The 16613-nt window shown below is 47.2% G+C and overlaps 2 protein-coding genes and 1 long non-coding RNA gene across 3 annotated transcripts in view; 1 reads left to right on the top strand and 2 right to left on the bottom strand.

The window, feature by feature from the left end:
* Window positions 1-16613, bottom strand: part of LOC137316793 (zinc finger protein 850-like) — a 512000-nt gene that overhangs the window by 293080 nt on the left and 202307 nt on the right. The window lies entirely within an intron of this gene.
* Window positions 1-16613, bottom strand: part of LOC137316818 (uncharacterized) — a 181828-nt gene that overhangs the window by 137951 nt on the left and 27264 nt on the right. The window lies entirely within an intron of this gene.
* On the top strand, window positions 737-1126 carry LOC137316646 (histone H2A.J-like). Its single transcript, XM_067980496.1, has one exon. It carries the CDS (start codon window positions 737-739, stop codon window positions 1124-1126), a length of 390 nt encoding a protein of 129 aa, XP_067836597.1.

The following is a 16613-nucleotide window of genomic DNA, read 5'->3' as shown; positions in this document are numbered from 1 at the left end:
TCTGCCCCATCAGAGCCGTTTTGAGGCGGTGGATGAGACTTCAGTCATTTCTGTCTCCTTTTCACGTTTGTTTGTTCATTATTCGGGAATATCACTTTCAGAACCGCAATCCTTTGTAAAACAGCAGCCCTGAAAGGGACTTCACACCGAGTACAGAATAGTCTAAAGGCTCTGTCACTGTTCGACACTTTACACCAGGAGTCTCAGCTCCGGTTTCGATCGCGCTGCAGCTCATGTGAACAGGGATCAATCCACAATCTGTGGTTTGTTACTTTTACAAAGATTGAGCTGGAATCTGTCCCGTTACAAAATGGGACTTTATTCCCGCCGGATTGAAAGCGAACGGTGAAAGAAGCCGGATTTTAACCGGATTGTAAATGATTCTGGAAGTTGTGACGGGAAATGTGGAAAAACAGAGTAAAAGGAGAGAAATTATTCAACCTTTGTCTTAAGGCGACATTATTTACTAAATCCGCTTCTTGTGTTACAAATATATTGGCGGGCTTTTCAAATTTCAAAAAAACGGTTCACTTCGGGATTTTCCGCCTTTTCTCATGGCCGGCTGTTGATTGGTGAATAAAATAGCTCTCTGATTGGTCTGTGCGTTCAACCAATGAGATTGAGAACAGATGGACCAATCACAATTGCCCCCACTGCACTCCTCCAGAAGGTATAAGAAGGGCGAGTGCGGGAGGATTTCTTCATTCTTTGTGAAAGTGTTTGTGAGATTGTGGAAATGTCTGGAAGAGGAAAAACCGGCGGTAAAGCTCGGGCCAAGGCCAAGTCTCGCTCATCCCGGGCCGGACTGCAGTTCCCTGTGGGCCGTGTTCACAGGCTCCTGCGAAAGGGGAACTACGCTGAACGTGTGGGTGCCGGAGCCCCGGTCTATCTGGCTGCTGTGCTCGAGTATCTGACGGCTGAAATCCTCGAGCTGGCCGGCAACGCGGCCCGGGACAACAAGAAGACCCGCATCATCCCCAGACACCTGCAGCTGGCCATCCGCAACGACGAGGAGCTCAACAAGCTGCTGGGACGGGTGACCATCGCTCAGGGCGGGGTGCTGCCCAATATCCAGGCCGTGCTGCTGCCGAAGAAAACCAGCACTGTGAGCACCAAGAGCAAATAAAGCGGCCAAGATTTAATCTGATAACCCAAAGGCTCTTTTCAGAGCCACCCACTGTATCTGTGAAAGGGCTGGTTACTGTCTGAAGAGACTGACCTATTGATTACAGTTATCCCCTGTCTACATCACTACAGCGGTTAAAGGAATGTGAGCCAATGTAAGTCACCGAGCACATGGGTGATAGGTGAACGGGTCTTGGTGCGAGTTGGGATAGGGGAACGGAGTTTTGGAGGAGTTGAAGATTTCAAAGGGCGTAAAATAGGAGGCTGACCAGGAGAGCATTGGAAGAGCCAAGTCTGGAGGTAACAAGGGCGTGGATGCGGGTTTCAGCACCAGAACAGCTGAGGCGGGGGGCGGTAGACGCGCGATGTTTCGGGGGTGGAAGTTGGCAGTCTTGGTGGTGGTTCGGATATGGGGCCGGATGCTCATCTCAGGGTCAAATTGGACGCTAAGGTTGCGAAGTTCAAGATTCCGCTTCACACAGTGGCCAGGGACAAGTCTCTGTCCATCCCGGTCCCTGAATCCAGTCCCCACACAGGATAATTCTCCATCCATCCCGGTGCCTGAATCTATCCAGTCCCATACTGACCCAAGCACGGAAAGGTATCGGGTGCCTTCCACACCGATTCAAGTTTATTGAACTTTTGGTCGCCTTCTGTCAGGTACAAATCTGAAAACTAAAACTCCCTCTTCCAACGGTCCCGGAGCGGCACTGATTGATTCTGTTATGATAGTGATTGTATTGGAACTGTAGTGTGCCTCAATTATTGAATTTAAATTGTATTTTCCGCCTTTTTTTTCGAGCAATCCTTGAATATTAAGCCGGAGTCTGTAAGGATTGTGTCTGAATTTATATTTCGCATTTGATTTGATGCTGGTGAAAATTTTATAAGGGACGTTGACTAATTCCTGGAGGCGGAGCTTGAAGTGACACGTCCACTTGTCCGTCATTCTGAGCCAGTCTCCTCCCCTCCCGCACTTCATGCTCTGTCTGTCATTCAAACACTCCTCCCCGGCCTCTCCGATAATGTGCCTTTCTCAACCAGGTCGGGGCGGGCTTTATAAATGGAGAAGAAAGGCGAGAGTTTTTCATTCAGCAGCGATCTGAGTGAAAAATCATCATTTCTGGTAGAGGTAAAGGAGGAAAAGGACTGGGCAAAGGAGGAGCCAAGCGGCACCGGAAAGTGCTTCGTGATAACATCCAGGGGATCACCAAACCAGCCATCCGCCGCCTGGCTCGCCGTGGCGGTGTCAAGCGGATCTCGGGTCTGATCTACGAGGAAACTCGCGGGGTGCTGAAGGTTTTCCTGGAGAATGTGATCAGGGACGCGGTCACCTACACTGAACACGCCAAGCGCAAGACGGTCACTGCCATGGATGTGGTGTACGCTCTGAAACGGCAGGGCCGCACTCTCTATGGATTCGGCGGCTGAACAACTCGACACTTTCAAACCGAACACAAAACAAAGGCTCTTCTAAGAGCCACCCACCGCCTCACAGAGAGAGCACTGACCTGGAAACTGGTGCGGGATATATGGGGCTCGGGAATAGTTTTATAATTAAGCAGTTTTCTGTAGTACGGCGACGTGGTATCGGCGGCGTGCTGCACCGGTTACTTAGGGCAACATTTCCCTTAATGAGTGCACTGAATTGTCCAGGGAACGTTACAAGTGAGTTTACCCGGACCTGCATTCCCCCCCTCAGTGAAATGCTCCTTCACTCCACTGTTTTGGTTGTATTTATCGATCAGATTTTGTGATGTGGGACCGGGAGTTTCCATGGGAGAACAGGTTCAACTGAGCCGCTGTGATAAGGGGCCAGTTTGTGATTTGGATTTTCCCTCTGACGGTTGTTTCTGACACTGATCCTGAGAGGGTTTGTGAAATTGAACCGTTTGAGCTCAGTCATTGGGGACCTGGAATTACAACAGGCCCAACTCTCAAAGCCCGCTCCAAACTGAGACTACTTCTCATTGGTTGCTTTGCTTGAAAACTAATTTCCTTAACCAATCGGAGAGACGTCAATAAGAAAACAGAGCAAATTATTGGCCAGAATTGACCGATTTTTTAAAATTTGAAAAAGGCCGCCAATTTCAGTGTATGAAATCAGTGAATTACTCGGACATGTCGTTTTCAGACAAAGACTTAAAATCTCTTTGTAATAATGTTATTCCGTATTACACGTCCCAGATTCCTAGCGCTGTTTTAAAAACACATTGTCGATAACTTGCGGAATAAAACCCCATTCATAGATTGCTGATGTGGACAAATTTCACTTCTACCTGTAAAAATAACAAATTACAGGTTATCGATTGATTCCGTTGCAGGGACTGAACAGGAGCCGCGTGTCCTGAAAACGGAATCATTGACGAAGCCTGAAAATGAGCCTGTTCTTTTCCCCGAGGCGTTCATTCTGGATTGTTGCACTGCGGGGAACGTGCTGCTAATATGCGGGATATTAACGTCAGTAACTAATTATTTCAGAGACTGGCTCTGCAGTGAGAAAGAGGAAGGAACTGAATCCTGATTCTTCGCCCTGAAAGTGGTGGTTAACGGGAAAACCGGGGGCGGTGTAAATCTGAATGAAAGGGGAGCAAAGCAAAAGGGAATTGAACGGACCCAGGGCCCGTGTTCACTTTATTGGGTAGTAAATTCTACAGAGACAAACATTAAAATGGGGCAGTTTCACTGACTTTCTTTAAATTTCCCCACCAGATTCAAAGGATGAAGACCGAGTAAAGCAGCAATTCTGAATCTGTCACTCTTTGGTCCTGTGTGTGTGTGGGATTCATTCTGTATCTCTCAGTCTCTGATACTGTGTGTGAGCGTGGGATTCATTCTGTATCTGTCAGTCTCTGGTACTGTGTGTGAGTGTGGGATTCATTCTGTATCTGTCAGTCTCTGGTACTGTGTGTGAGTGTGGGATTCATTCTGTATCTGTCAGTCTCTGGTACTGTGTGTGAGTGTGGGATTCATTCTGTATCTGTCAGTCTCTGGTACTGTGTGTGAGTGTGGGAATCATTCAGTATCTGTCAGTCTCTGGTCCAGTATGGGATTCATTCAGTATCTGTCAGTCCATGGAACTGTATCTGAGTGAGTGACTCATTCTGTATCTGTCAGGTTCTGTTACAGTGTGTGAGTGTGGGAATGATTCTGTATCACTGTCTCTGGAACTGTGTGTGAGTGTGGGAATGATTCTGTATCACTGTCTCTGGAACTGTGTGTGAGTGTGGGAATGATTCTGTATCACTGTCTCTGGAACTGTGTGTGAGTGTGGGAATGATTCTGTATCACTGTCTCTGGAACTGTGTGTGAGTGTGGGAATGATTCTGTAACCGTCACTCGCTGATACTATATGAAAGTGAGGCTTTGTATCTGTCAGTCACTGGTCCTGTTTGTGACTGTGGGATTGATTCTATATATCTTAGTCTCTGGTAATTTTTGTGAGTGTGAGAATAATTCTGCATCTCTCAGTCACTGGTTCTGTTGGAAGTGTGGGATTCATTCTGTATCTCTCAGTCTCTGGTACTGCGTGTGAGTGTGGGATTCATTGGGGATCTGTCAGTCTCTGGATCAGTGCACAAGTCAGGATTAATTCCTTGTCTGTATTTTAATTGGAACTCAGTTCACAGTTTGGTGTTTGAAACTCTATCTTTTATATATAAACCTATAAATAGTATTCCCCATAGGAGTTAATTTTGTAAATATTGTGCACATTAGAATTACTTGCCACAGGTTTTAATGAGAAAAGCTGTCTGCCCTTTTGTATCAATATTAAACCTGTATCACAGCGAACACTAATGGAATTGATACTGGATCTCAGTTTCACACTATGAGATTTTTGGATTGCTCTGTGATGTGTAGTTCAGTCTGCACTAATGGAATTGATACTGTATCTTTCAGTCTAATACTGTGAGAGATTTTTGGATTGCTGTGTAATGTGTAGCTCAGTCTGCACTAATGCATTTGATACTGTGTCTTTCAGGGTGTCACTGTACGAGGCTTTAGCACTTCTATGTAATGTGTTGCTCTGGGTGCAATCGAATTGAAATTGTAACTTTCAGTTTCATAAAATGTGTGAGTCCTGAACTGGTATCTGATTTTGTTTCTCAGGTTATATTATCTCTCAGCATCTCTCACTCTGATACTGTATGTGAGTTTTGGACTTGTCTGTAATTTGTATCTCACGTTACAGAATTGGGATGGCTACTGCATCTTTTAATATCATAATGTGTGTGAGTTCTACTCGTTATTTGAGATGAATCTTGGTTTACATTATTGGGGCTAATGTTGTATCTTTCAATCGGGCACCGTGTGTCAGTTCTATCAGTTCTATCAGTTATTCAATTTCTAGCTTTGGCTGCACTATTGTGAAATTGACACAGTGCCTTTCAATCTGATGGTGGTGTGATATTGGACTGGGATTTATGGATCTACCTGGCAGTTGTACTGAGTTCGGGTGAAATAGAAACAATATGTGCCTCTCTTCCTCTGACTGTTGAATTGAAAGTGTGTCTGTGGTACTTGGGATCAGTGTGGGACTGACGACTTCTACTGTCTGAGACTGAGGAACTGATGACCGGTCTGTGTTCTGTGAGTGATAATGTACCGACTGTTCCTTGTGCCTCGAGTGGAGGAAACATGACATTTATTCTGGGTACTTCAAGGTTTTGCCTGTCGAAAGAAAAAGTATGTCTTGTAACTCAAGAACAGGTGAGGTAGAAAATACAAAAGTGATCAATTTAATATCTCTGTTAATAATCATTATGAAACCAAGCCGTATAAACAGTGTCAGTATCTGACTCCACTGCACTACTGCAGCACTCAGCTTCTGCACACCAGGTGTGTTGGGCTGTTTTACAACAATTTCGTGACATCCAGACACAACCCAACCCCTCCACTGGTCCATGAATGGGACTACCCGATGGGGCAGGGACATTTGCACAGGTCAAATTTCTAATCCCCTCTCCCAGGGGACGAACCGTTCCACCGAAACTAAACATTAAAATGTGTCCTTCATAATTATCACCTGATGCCTGCAATGGATGCTCTTTGTATCACTCCCCACATCCTTACTGTCCGGCTCTGTTTCCATTCTTCACTGTCCAATAACAATAAACAGGGTGAGACTGGAACTAAACCAGGAACATTCACTACTGATTTGGGGAGAGAAAGCAGCAATGATTTTAAACAGAAGGTTCTTCCCATTCTGTCTCCCTTACCCTGGACACAGCCTGGACAAACCCAGCCCGAGAATGGCCTCTCCCTTCCCCCGCTCACTCCATGTTCCGGGACCAGTTCCTGATCCACTCCGCCTCTTACAAACAGCCCCCGGACTCCCCCTGACCTTCCCCCGGACTCAATGCCGATCTCTGAGCCCATCTGCGGACACGGTCCCGAAGCGATGAGCTGCTGTAACGAGGCTGCTCTTTGCTCCCTTCCCCCGGGGGCCGTGATCTCTCCATTCCCGGCTGTTTTAAACCATCTTCTTCCGCTCACTGAGGGAATGGCGCCCACAGGCCGAGCTGGGGGAGGGCAGCGCGCATGCGCTCTTCTGCTCCCCAACAACCAGCGCTGGGGGCGGGGCTGAGTCACGCATGCGCAGATATCTGGTTTAATTCCCAATACAAAAATCGATGGAAACTTTCCCCAATTGGAATTTTTCCGAGTCTGAGCAAAGGAAGTGGGTCTGGGGGAAAGGTCAGAGGGAATGGGGTCCACAGGCAGTGCAGGAACAGGCACCAGAATGGGAAACAGATGGGATTCCACCAGTGCCTAACGCTGGAATCCAGACTGATTTTACAATCTCTAACTATTAAACTAGATGTTTCCATCCCTGCTGTTTCTCTCGTTATCTTTTGATGGTAAAGGGGCTTTCATAGATAAAGTGAGCGGTTGTGAAATGAGCCAATGGGTTCTGATCATTCTTGGCCCCTTCACTGATAAAGCAACGCGTGAGGAAGAAACTGGAGGGAGGATTTCTCAAACCAATCCTGGAGAAACAGGGGAGGAAATTGGGAGTCGGTGTATTTGCTGGGACCGAGTAGGATTAATATCTGACAGCAACAGACCCAATTTATTTCAATCGGAGTGAAACTCTTGGTCACTGAGAGTAAGACCGAACGGCCCTGAGCTGCAAGATTGCTGAGGGTACAACACACAAGAGAGGGTTAAATGTGTTACACTGTCCCTGAGAGTGGGATTAATAATGTGTCTGCCTCTGAAATAATATCAGTGAGAGATGAGACTGCATCTTCTGTCACTCTTCTGTGGAATAAAAATTGGAATGGAATATTTCCCTGTTTGTTACTGGGTGAAAACGGGAAATTACAGGTCAGTTTCTCTCTCTCTCTCTCTCTTGTTCAGTATATGAAGGCGGGATACTGTTCCTGAGCGTGAAACGGACATACTGATAGGAAGCGTAAGGCTGACAATATGCCTGTCTCTCTCTGTCTCTCTCTCTCTAGCGCTGAACTTGAAGATGGAATACAATTAACTGAGCGTGAAACAGACACACTGGTGGGAAGTTTGAGACTGATATTGTGTCTGTCTGTCTTTGTGTCTCTGTATGACTGTCTGTCTTTCTCTCTCTCTAGTGCTGCACATGAAGACGGGATACTGTTACTGACCGTTATATGGACAGACTGATAGAAAGGGAAAGACTGATTCTGTGTCTGTGAACAGACCTCCGGTGCTGTTGGTGAGACGGTCACTGTCGTTTTATTATGTATAAACCGGATTGACGGTGCATTTAGCAGTCTCCAGTCCAGGAAGGAAATGTGGAGTGAAACAGCCTGTTATTGTTTAGCTGGACTGCCTGTTAGTGTTGAATTCATTCAGTAACTAGCCGTCTCTGGGTGTTGAGATTGGGATTCATATGACACCTGTTACGATTGTCTGTCAGTCAGTTTAGGAGGAGAGAGAAACACAGAGAGACTGGAGGAGCCCAGAGGGTATAATTTTTATTTTTAACTGAACCAAATATATTTCCGTGTGCGGACAATGTAATTATGTAAAACCAGATATGGATCATCACATCCACAGCTGTGATTGACTCCTGCCCCTGAATCTGGGGACCAGACACTGTGAGGAGCGGCGGCCTCAGAGTGTTTAACAGTTACTGAGCTGGTAAACCACAACGAACCCCCGAAAATCTGCAGCACAGGCCGAGCGGGGAGGAAAGCCTGTCCCGGGAATTGTCAATCTGGCGAACAGTTTGTCCTGTGAATGTGAATATGTGAACATTGTTTCAGAGAGAGTGTGTTAAAGGGGCGGGCGGGTTAGATTAATGTCACTGTGTTTGTGTGGCCGGTCTCATCGCCGTATTTCCGAGATCCTTTTGAGTATAATTTAAAAAAATCCCTGTCAAAGGATTGCCCTCCTCCACTGCCGAGTTCCGAAGTGGAAATTTAAGGTAAATTTTCAGATCAATTCAAGATTTCAGCCGAAAAACAGAGATCATATCAGCGATCGGGTGAGAGAGCGCGATCAGTGCAGCAATGAAACGGGTTTAAATCGAAACTGGTGCTTTCAATTCCGGTGAAAGTTTTTCGACAGCAAACATACCGGTGTTAGAGATGGGAAGGGGCTAGTCTGGGACTCTGGAATGCCCGAATGAATTGGAATCGGGGAGTTTAAGAGGAGAGAGAAACACAGAGAGGCTGGAGGGGCCGGGAGCTGACAGCAGGATGTCTCCGCCCCGTCCGCTCTGTGCCTTTAAGTTGCTCTGTGCCGCCGCCTCTCGTTTCATTTCTGACCCAGCTCTGACTGTCAGAGAGATTTTCGACAGAGTCCCGGACATGACAGACACTGCAGCCGCCGAAACGGCACCTCCTGCCGCCGGAACCGCTCAAGCCAAAGCTCTGAAGAAGAAGAAGGCGGTTCCCAGACCCAAGTCCACCGGTCCCCCGTTGGGAGAACAGATCCTCAAGATTGTGGCGGAGTGCAAGGATCGCAAGGGGATATCCCTGGCCGCGATAAAGAAGGTTCTGGCTACCAAAGGCCTGGATGTGGAGAAGCTCCGGTCCCAGATCAAATTAAGTATCAAGAGAAATGTGGAAAAAGGCTCCCTGGTGCAGATCAAGGGCACGGGCGCCTCGGGCTCCTTCAGAGTCGCTAAGAAGGAAACCCAGGCAAAAGTGGTAAAGAAGGTGAAGAAACAAGTGACCAAAAAATCTCCCGGAAAGAAACCAGCGGCCAAAAAAACAGCGGTCAAGAAATTAACGGCCAAGAAATCAGCGGCCAAGAAATCGACCACGAAAAAGGCGGCGAAATCACCAATTAAGAAGAAAGCGGCGGCGAAGAAGCCCAAGACCCCCAAGACAGTGAAGGCGAAGGCGAAGAAGGTGGAAAAACCGAGGGCCAAGCCCAAGCCGAAGTCAGCAAAGCCCAAGAAAGCAGCGGGCAAAAAGATGTAAAAAATCAAGTGCAACTTGTGACCATCTGAACCCAACGGCTCTTCTCAGAGCCACCCACGTCTCTCAGAAAAGAGCTGATCCCGGAATCAGATGATTCCTGTCCCGGGTCCTGGCTCAGATTTCAGATAAACCCAGGGTCCTGGTGACTCGCTGACATTCGCTATCCCCGCCCGACCCCCACTGTCTGAAATAAAATAGAGAGAATGGGATGTCCGGGCCGGGCCTCACTGGAACTGGCGTGTGTTCGGCTCCAGTCACAGTTCATTTTTTCTTCCAGATTCAGGGCGAGAGTCGGTGACAGGGTAAAACTGGCGGAGATCCGCAGCTATCACAATTCAAACCCCAACACATGAGATTCTCCAAATCAGCTGGAATAAAGTGTTTGTAAACTGCTGAACCCGTCTGGGAGGGGATGTGTGGGGAGATCGAATCGGGTCTGGGACTGAAATGGAAGGAGGCGGGTTGACCTGTTCGAGAAGGGACTGTATTTAGGCAGGAATATTACTGACTGTTAATTGTAACGGGGCTTATTGAAAAGCTCCGGGTTTCTGGAAATCCTTGAATATGAAGCCCGAGTCTGTAAGGGTTTGTGCGGAGCGCTGTGATTCGGTTCGATGATCGATAAACGGTTTGAAATTGGCGGGCGGAGAAAGCTGGAGGTGGAGCTGGAAGATCAGAGGCCGCTCTCCGCTCTGTCCGTCACTCTGAATCTCTCCTCCCCTCTCTGTTTGATCTCTCACTCTGTCTCCTCCCCTCCCTGTTTAATATCTCACTCTGTCTCCTCCCCTCCCTCTCTTACCCTGTGTCTGTTTCAGTCAGGTCGGGGCAGGCTGCATAAAAACGGAAGCAGCATAAGTTTGTTATTCATTCAGCAGCGATTTGAGTGAAGAATCATCATGTCTGGCAGAGGTAAAGGAGGCAAAGGACTGGGCAAAGGCGGAGCCAAGCGGCACCGTAAAGTGCTTCGTGATAACATCCAGGGGATCACCAAACCAGCCATCCGCCGCCTGGCTCGCCGTGGCGGTGTCAAGCGGATCTCGGGTCTGATCTACGAGGAAACCCGCGGGGTGCTGAAGGTTTTCCTGGAGAATGTGATCAGGGACGCGGTCACCTACACTGAACACGCTAAGCGCAAGACGGTCACTGCCATGGATGTGGTGTACGCTCTGAAACGGCAGGGCCGCACTCTCTATGGATTCGGCGGCTGATCGTCACGGTCCTTTCAAACCGAACACAAAACAAAGGCTCTTCTAAGAGCCACCCACCGCCTCACAGAGAGAGCACTGACCTGGGAACGGGGAGAGGAGAGATCTCGGGATGGGGAATCAGTTTCCGATATTTAATTATTATGGGGAGATTCCCCAACACTCGGTACAGGGAGATCAGAAACAACGGCCCGGGTTCTCGGCCATCCCGAGAGAAGGAGCGGAATTCCTGGTTTCACGGTATAAATGAACAGGCGGTGATACAGACTCTTTCCCCAGACATTACAATCTCCGCTCAGAGTAAAATCCCTCCTCACTCCCTCTCCCGCTGTGTCCTCTCTGCTCGCTCTTTATTTCCTGCCCTCATTCAATTATCAGTTCGATGTGAAGTTTCTGTTTGAGGAGCGGTTCACCGGGCCGGAACTGGCGGGATTTTTGAAATTGAAGCTGGACTTTGTCCCGTTACGGAAAGCAATGACCGGGGCTTTATTCCCGCCCGTTTACAGACAGATCAGAGAATGAACCGGAATGTGAAACAGCCTGAGGTTTGAGCTGAGGAGTAGGAAATAATTGAGATTATAAAGAGAGAGATTCTTAAATTGCTGGAAGGAAATAAGATTTTCTTGAAACTGTTATTTGATGCTCTGAAATTGGCGGGCTTTTTGAAATTGAAGATTAATTTCAGCTCAGCCAATTGGGGCCCAATACCTCCCGCCGTTTCTTTCTGACTGACAGAGCTCGGTTCAATCATCGTCCAGGGGCGTTCCCTCCCTGACTGGGTGTGGGACTGAAGCCAATCAGAGGCCAGGGGCGGATCCCCTTAGACCCTTTATAAGGCGGCCCCAGAGCGCAGTCCGTATTAACAGTCTTTGTGTCTCAGGTTGTGTTGAGATCTGTTCAGAAAATGGCCAGGACCAAGCAGACAGCGCGTAAATCGACTGGCGGCAAAGCTCCTCGCAAACAGTTGGCTACCAAAGCGGCCAGGAAGAGCGCTCCAGCCACGGGCGGAGTGAAGAAGCCTCATCGCTACAGACCCGGCACTGTGGCTCTGAGGGAGATCCGCCGCTACCAGAAATCCACCGAGCTGCTGATCCGCAAACTGCCCTTCCAGCGCCTGGTGCGAGAGATCGCTCAGGATTTCAAGACGGACCTGCGCTTCCAGACCTCGTCCGTCATGGCCCTGCAGGAGGCCAGCGAGGCTTACCTGGTGGGGCTGTTTGAGGACACCAACCTGTGCGCCATCCACGCCAAGCGAGTCACCATCATGCCCAAAGACATCCAGCTGGCCCGCCGCATCCGCGGGGAGCGCGCCTAAACCCGACCCGGCTTCAGCACCAAGTGCAACAAAGGCTCTTTTCAGAGCCATCAAATCGGCGATGGAAAGAGCTGTGATCTCCTGGGTTGAAATGGTGCGATAGTGCAGGTAAAAATATATAAAATGGGAAATTCATGAAGGGAGGGAGCGGATGTCAGGCGGGCACGACTCGTATTTGTAAACTGTCCATATCACCCGTTATAACACCAGAGAGAGTTCGGAGTAGAGCTGATCTGTGAATTTTCGGGCAGGTAAAGTAGCAGTGTTAAATTTACACAAACAGACAAGGGTGACAATTCCAGACTAACCAACAGCAGGAATTTGAAACGGACACAGTTTAATTTCCACACATCACACCCAGGATTGGAGGGAGGTGAATTCCACTCATGCAGCGCAGACTGAGTCCCATCATCACTTCCAGTGCCACATTTGGACAGGGAAAGTGCTGGCAAACAGGTACAGAAAGATCTGATTTCGATCCTACTCTTTCACATCAGGTATCCACATCCCCAGTGTCAATTTAACTGGGACATATGCACAGGGAGAGGCTCGGGCACTCGTGCAAAGTATAAGAAATGCAAGTTCTCATTTCCGATATAGTATCAGCTTGGCTCTGTTGGAAATATTTTAACCTCTAAAGAACCAGACTCGGATCAAATGAAGTTTGTCTATTATCCCTCTCCAGCTGTCGAATCAGTGTAAAACTTAGTGTCACATTCACTGCGGTACTCGTCACTGACACAGGAACAGACTGCCAGGGACAGAATAAATCCCTCTCACAGCCAATAACGGATACATTTCATTCACTGATTCAGCAATCGCTGACACAATAATCAACACATCCGTCACCTTCTGGCGGACAAGTCTGGGAAATGGAAGTCAGACCGAGAAAGTGTTGTGGGAGGATGAGACTGTAAATCACACTTACAATAATGGCCGGAACACAATAGAGTGCCTCTTGTTGCCGATGATCAAACTGACCTGGTATTTCTGTATCCCACCCGCCCAGTTTAATGAACTGATTATTTTGTGTCTCATTTCCGATAAAATCTGCAAATTTCAAACTATTGGAGGTTGGCGACATCTACTGTCCGGAAGCGAGTACTGCAACAGATCATTTGTATTTAAGAAGATATCGTTAGTTTCTAACTAATGGGAGGCAGTTAGATCTGGAATCGGAATCAAGGAACGTAAAATCACCAGAACTGAAACAGATTGTTTATTTTTAAATTAATTTCTAACTCCGTTCATAGAGTAACCAGCCCTTTCATCGATACAGTGGGTGGCTCTGAAAAGAGCCTTTGGGTTATCAGATTAAATCTTGGCCGCTTTACTTGCTCTTGGAGCTCACAGTGCTGGTTTTCTTCGGCAGCAGCACGGCCTGGATATTAGGCAGCACCCCGCCCTGAGCGATGGTCACCCGTCCCAGCAGCTTGTTGAGCTCCTCGTCGTTGCGGATGGCCAGCTGCAGGTGTCTGGGGATGATGCGGGTCTTCTTGTTGTCCCGGGCCGCGTTGCCGGCCAGCTCGAGGATTTCAGCCGTCAGATACTCGAGCACAGCAGCCAGATAGACCGGGGCTCCGGCACCCACACGTTCAGCGTAGTTCCCCTTTCGCAGGTGCCTGTGAACACGGCCCACAGGAAACTGCAGTCCAGCACGGGATGAGCGAGACTTGGCCTTGGCCCGAGCTTTACCGCCGGTTTTTCCTCTTCCAGACATTTCCACAATCTCACAAACACTTTCACAAAGAATGAAGAATGATTTCCGTATTTCCCCTTCTTATAGACTGAAAGATCATCTGATTGGTTGTTCTTTAATACACCTCATTTGCCTATTTCATTAACCAATCAGATAGCTGAGAAACAGAAGAGGGCGGGATTTACCGGCCTCAACGGTCAGACCAGGAATTTTATGAATTTCAAAAAGCCCGCCAATTTCAGTGTCGTGAAGGACCGGATTTCGATCAATGTCGCCCTGAGCACAAGATTTTAAACCCGTTCTTTTTATCTTGTCTTATTCAGCGCTACCCGTCACCAATCGCTGGAGCTATTTTAAAATCTGCTTTAAATTTTCGCTAATTTTATCATCGCTTTCAAACTGTACCGTTCGGGACTAAATCCCCATTCACAGCATTCCGTGAAGGGACACATTTCAATTTCGTCTTTATAAAAGTGACACGTTATAGATTGGTCCCTTCTCAAAGAGCCGAGAGTGTTTCTGTGAAAAGACGGACCCGGACGGAGTTCTCATTCTGCCCCGACTCCGCTGTGTTACTGCAAGGGGTGGGTTTGCTTTTAATGTGGGGAGACTGAATTCATAGAGATAATGGAAATGCTAAGGGGTCATTCAGGGTGTGTTCGTCGCCGGAATAGTAACGCTTTAAGAACAAAGCGAATGGGAAGGAGCGGATCAGAAACTCGTGTTCAGTTTATGGGTCAGAAATTTCAACGGCGTAGAGTATCAGTTTTCGATTGGAATAATATCGCGGTATTAAAAACATACTATGTAAATATATCGGAAATGCAGCTCCTTCAGAGAGGTTGTGGGTGGCTCTTAAAAGAGCCGTTGTTTTTTTTTCAGTACATTGTGGAGTTTTACTTGGAGCTGGTGTACTTGGTCACCGCCTTTGTCCCTTCCGACACGGCGTGCTTGGCCAGTTCCCCGGGCAGCAGCAGGCGCACGGCGGTCTGGATCTCCCGGGAGCTGATGGTCGCCCGTTTATTATAATGGGCCAGGCGGGAAGCCTCACTCGCGATGCGCTCGAAAATATCGTTCACAAAGGAGTTCATGATGCTCATGGCCTTGGAGGAGATGCCGGTGTCGGGGTGAACCTGCTTCATCACTTTGTAGACGTAGATGGAGTAACTCTCCTTCCTCGACTTTCTCCGCTTCTTGCCGCCCTTGGCTGGTGCTTTACTCAAGGTTTTCTTGGCGCCCTTCTTGGGAGCTGCTTTCTTGTCCTCAGGCATTTTCAAACTCAATTTCAGACCCAGAAATGACCCAAATCCGCTCCGAGCTCGGATTAAATAGGCAGCCCCACAGCCCTATGGTAATGAGGGATGGGGGAAGGCAATGATTGTGATTGGGTCATTGGGAGTGATACAACGTCACCGTTTCTTTTCACTCTCTGATTGGTTTCTTCAGATATCCAATCACATTTAGTATCTGCCACCAATCACAAACACGCTCACACTGCACATTGTCCGGTTTCAGCAATTTGTTCCGAACTGTTGCAGTTCTGCTTCCGGCCAGTAGATGTCCCCAAACCCCGGGTCATTGAAGTTTACAGATGAGAGAGGGACAGAAGATAAACTCATTCTTCACATTATATTGCACGGGTGGGGTTTGGAGAAACTGGGAATGGAGAACATTTTGTTGGACCAAACATGAGTTGGAATGCTGTATTAAATGCTTGTAATTAATTTTGGGGGTATAGCCTAAACTGAGGAAGAATGCAACAAAATACAAGAAGATTTAATAAGCTTGCTGAAAGGCGGAGGAAATGGACATTTAGTTACCAAATAGAGAGTTGTGAGGTGGTGCATTTTGCTCGGGGGAATAAGGAGGCCAAACACTGCTTGGAAAATAAGAGTCTAAATGGTGTAGAAGAGCAAAGTGATTTAGGGGTACAGATTGACAAATCATTAAAAGTAGCAACACAGGTTGATGAGGCCACAGAAAGCAAACACAGCACTGGGGTTTATTTCTAGAGGAATAGAATTGATAAGCAGATAAGTTATGGTGAACTGTAATTTAAACTGTCAAACCTTCTGCCAAACTGTTAAACCTTCCCTTTCTGAAATCCATGCTGACTATTCTTTATTATATTTTCGGTTTCTAGATGTTTTTCTATTGCTTCATTGAGTAAAAGATTCCATGATCATTCCTACCACCGACCTTTAGTTAACTGGTCTATAGTTCCCTGGAATTGTTCTATCTCCTGTTTTAAATTATAAGAATCACATTAACTGTCATCCAGTCCTCTGGCACTATTCCTTTTTGTGATGATTTTTTCTATATATGTAACAGTGCCTCTGCTATCTTTTCCCTTGCTTCATTTAATATGTGCAGATGCAATCCATCTGGACCAGGAGTTTAACCACCCTTTCTAACTTAAATGTCTTGATATATTTATTGACCTCTTCCTCTAATATCATGTTCACCCTGTTAATCTCCCGGGTAAATACTGAGGAAAAGTAATCATTCAATATTTCTGGCATTTCACTGACGTTACCACTGAGTTTATTTTGTGCATCCCTTTGTGGCACTGAAGCTATTCTGATTTTCCTTGTTTTATTTATGCATCTGTAGAATAATTTACTGTTTCTTTTGATATTCCTTGATAATTTAATTTCGTAGTTCCTCTTTGCTTCCCCAATTGTTCTTGTGAAATCTTCCTGACCGTTTCCTATTCTCTGTTGTCATCCTCTTATTTAATATTTATGAATGAGAAATTCCACCAGCTTGTTGTGTCTGTTCAGGGGCTGGTGTTTGGGAAATATTTATTGTCTGTGATTAAAGTACCAGAAACTCAAAACCCAAACTCCACAGAA

The sequence above is a fragment of the Heptranchias perlo genome, unplaced genomic scaffold, assembly GCF_035084215.1.
Source record: "Heptranchias perlo isolate sHepPer1 unplaced genomic scaffold, sHepPer1.hap1 HAP1_SCAFFOLD_60, whole genome shotgun sequence".
Classification (NCBI taxonomy): Eukaryota; Metazoa; Chordata; class Chondrichthyes; order Hexanchiformes; family Hexanchidae; genus Heptranchias; species Heptranchias perlo.
The sequence above is the reverse complement of the archived record's forward strand: the minus strand, read 5'-3'. Positions and strand labels throughout refer to the sequence as shown.

Bases quoted from the DNA above. Each gene is read 5' to 3' on its own strand.
- LOC137316646 (XM_067980496.1), top strand. From the start codon at position 737: ATGTCTGGAAGAGGAAAAACCGGCGGTAAAGCTCGGGCCAAGGCCAAG.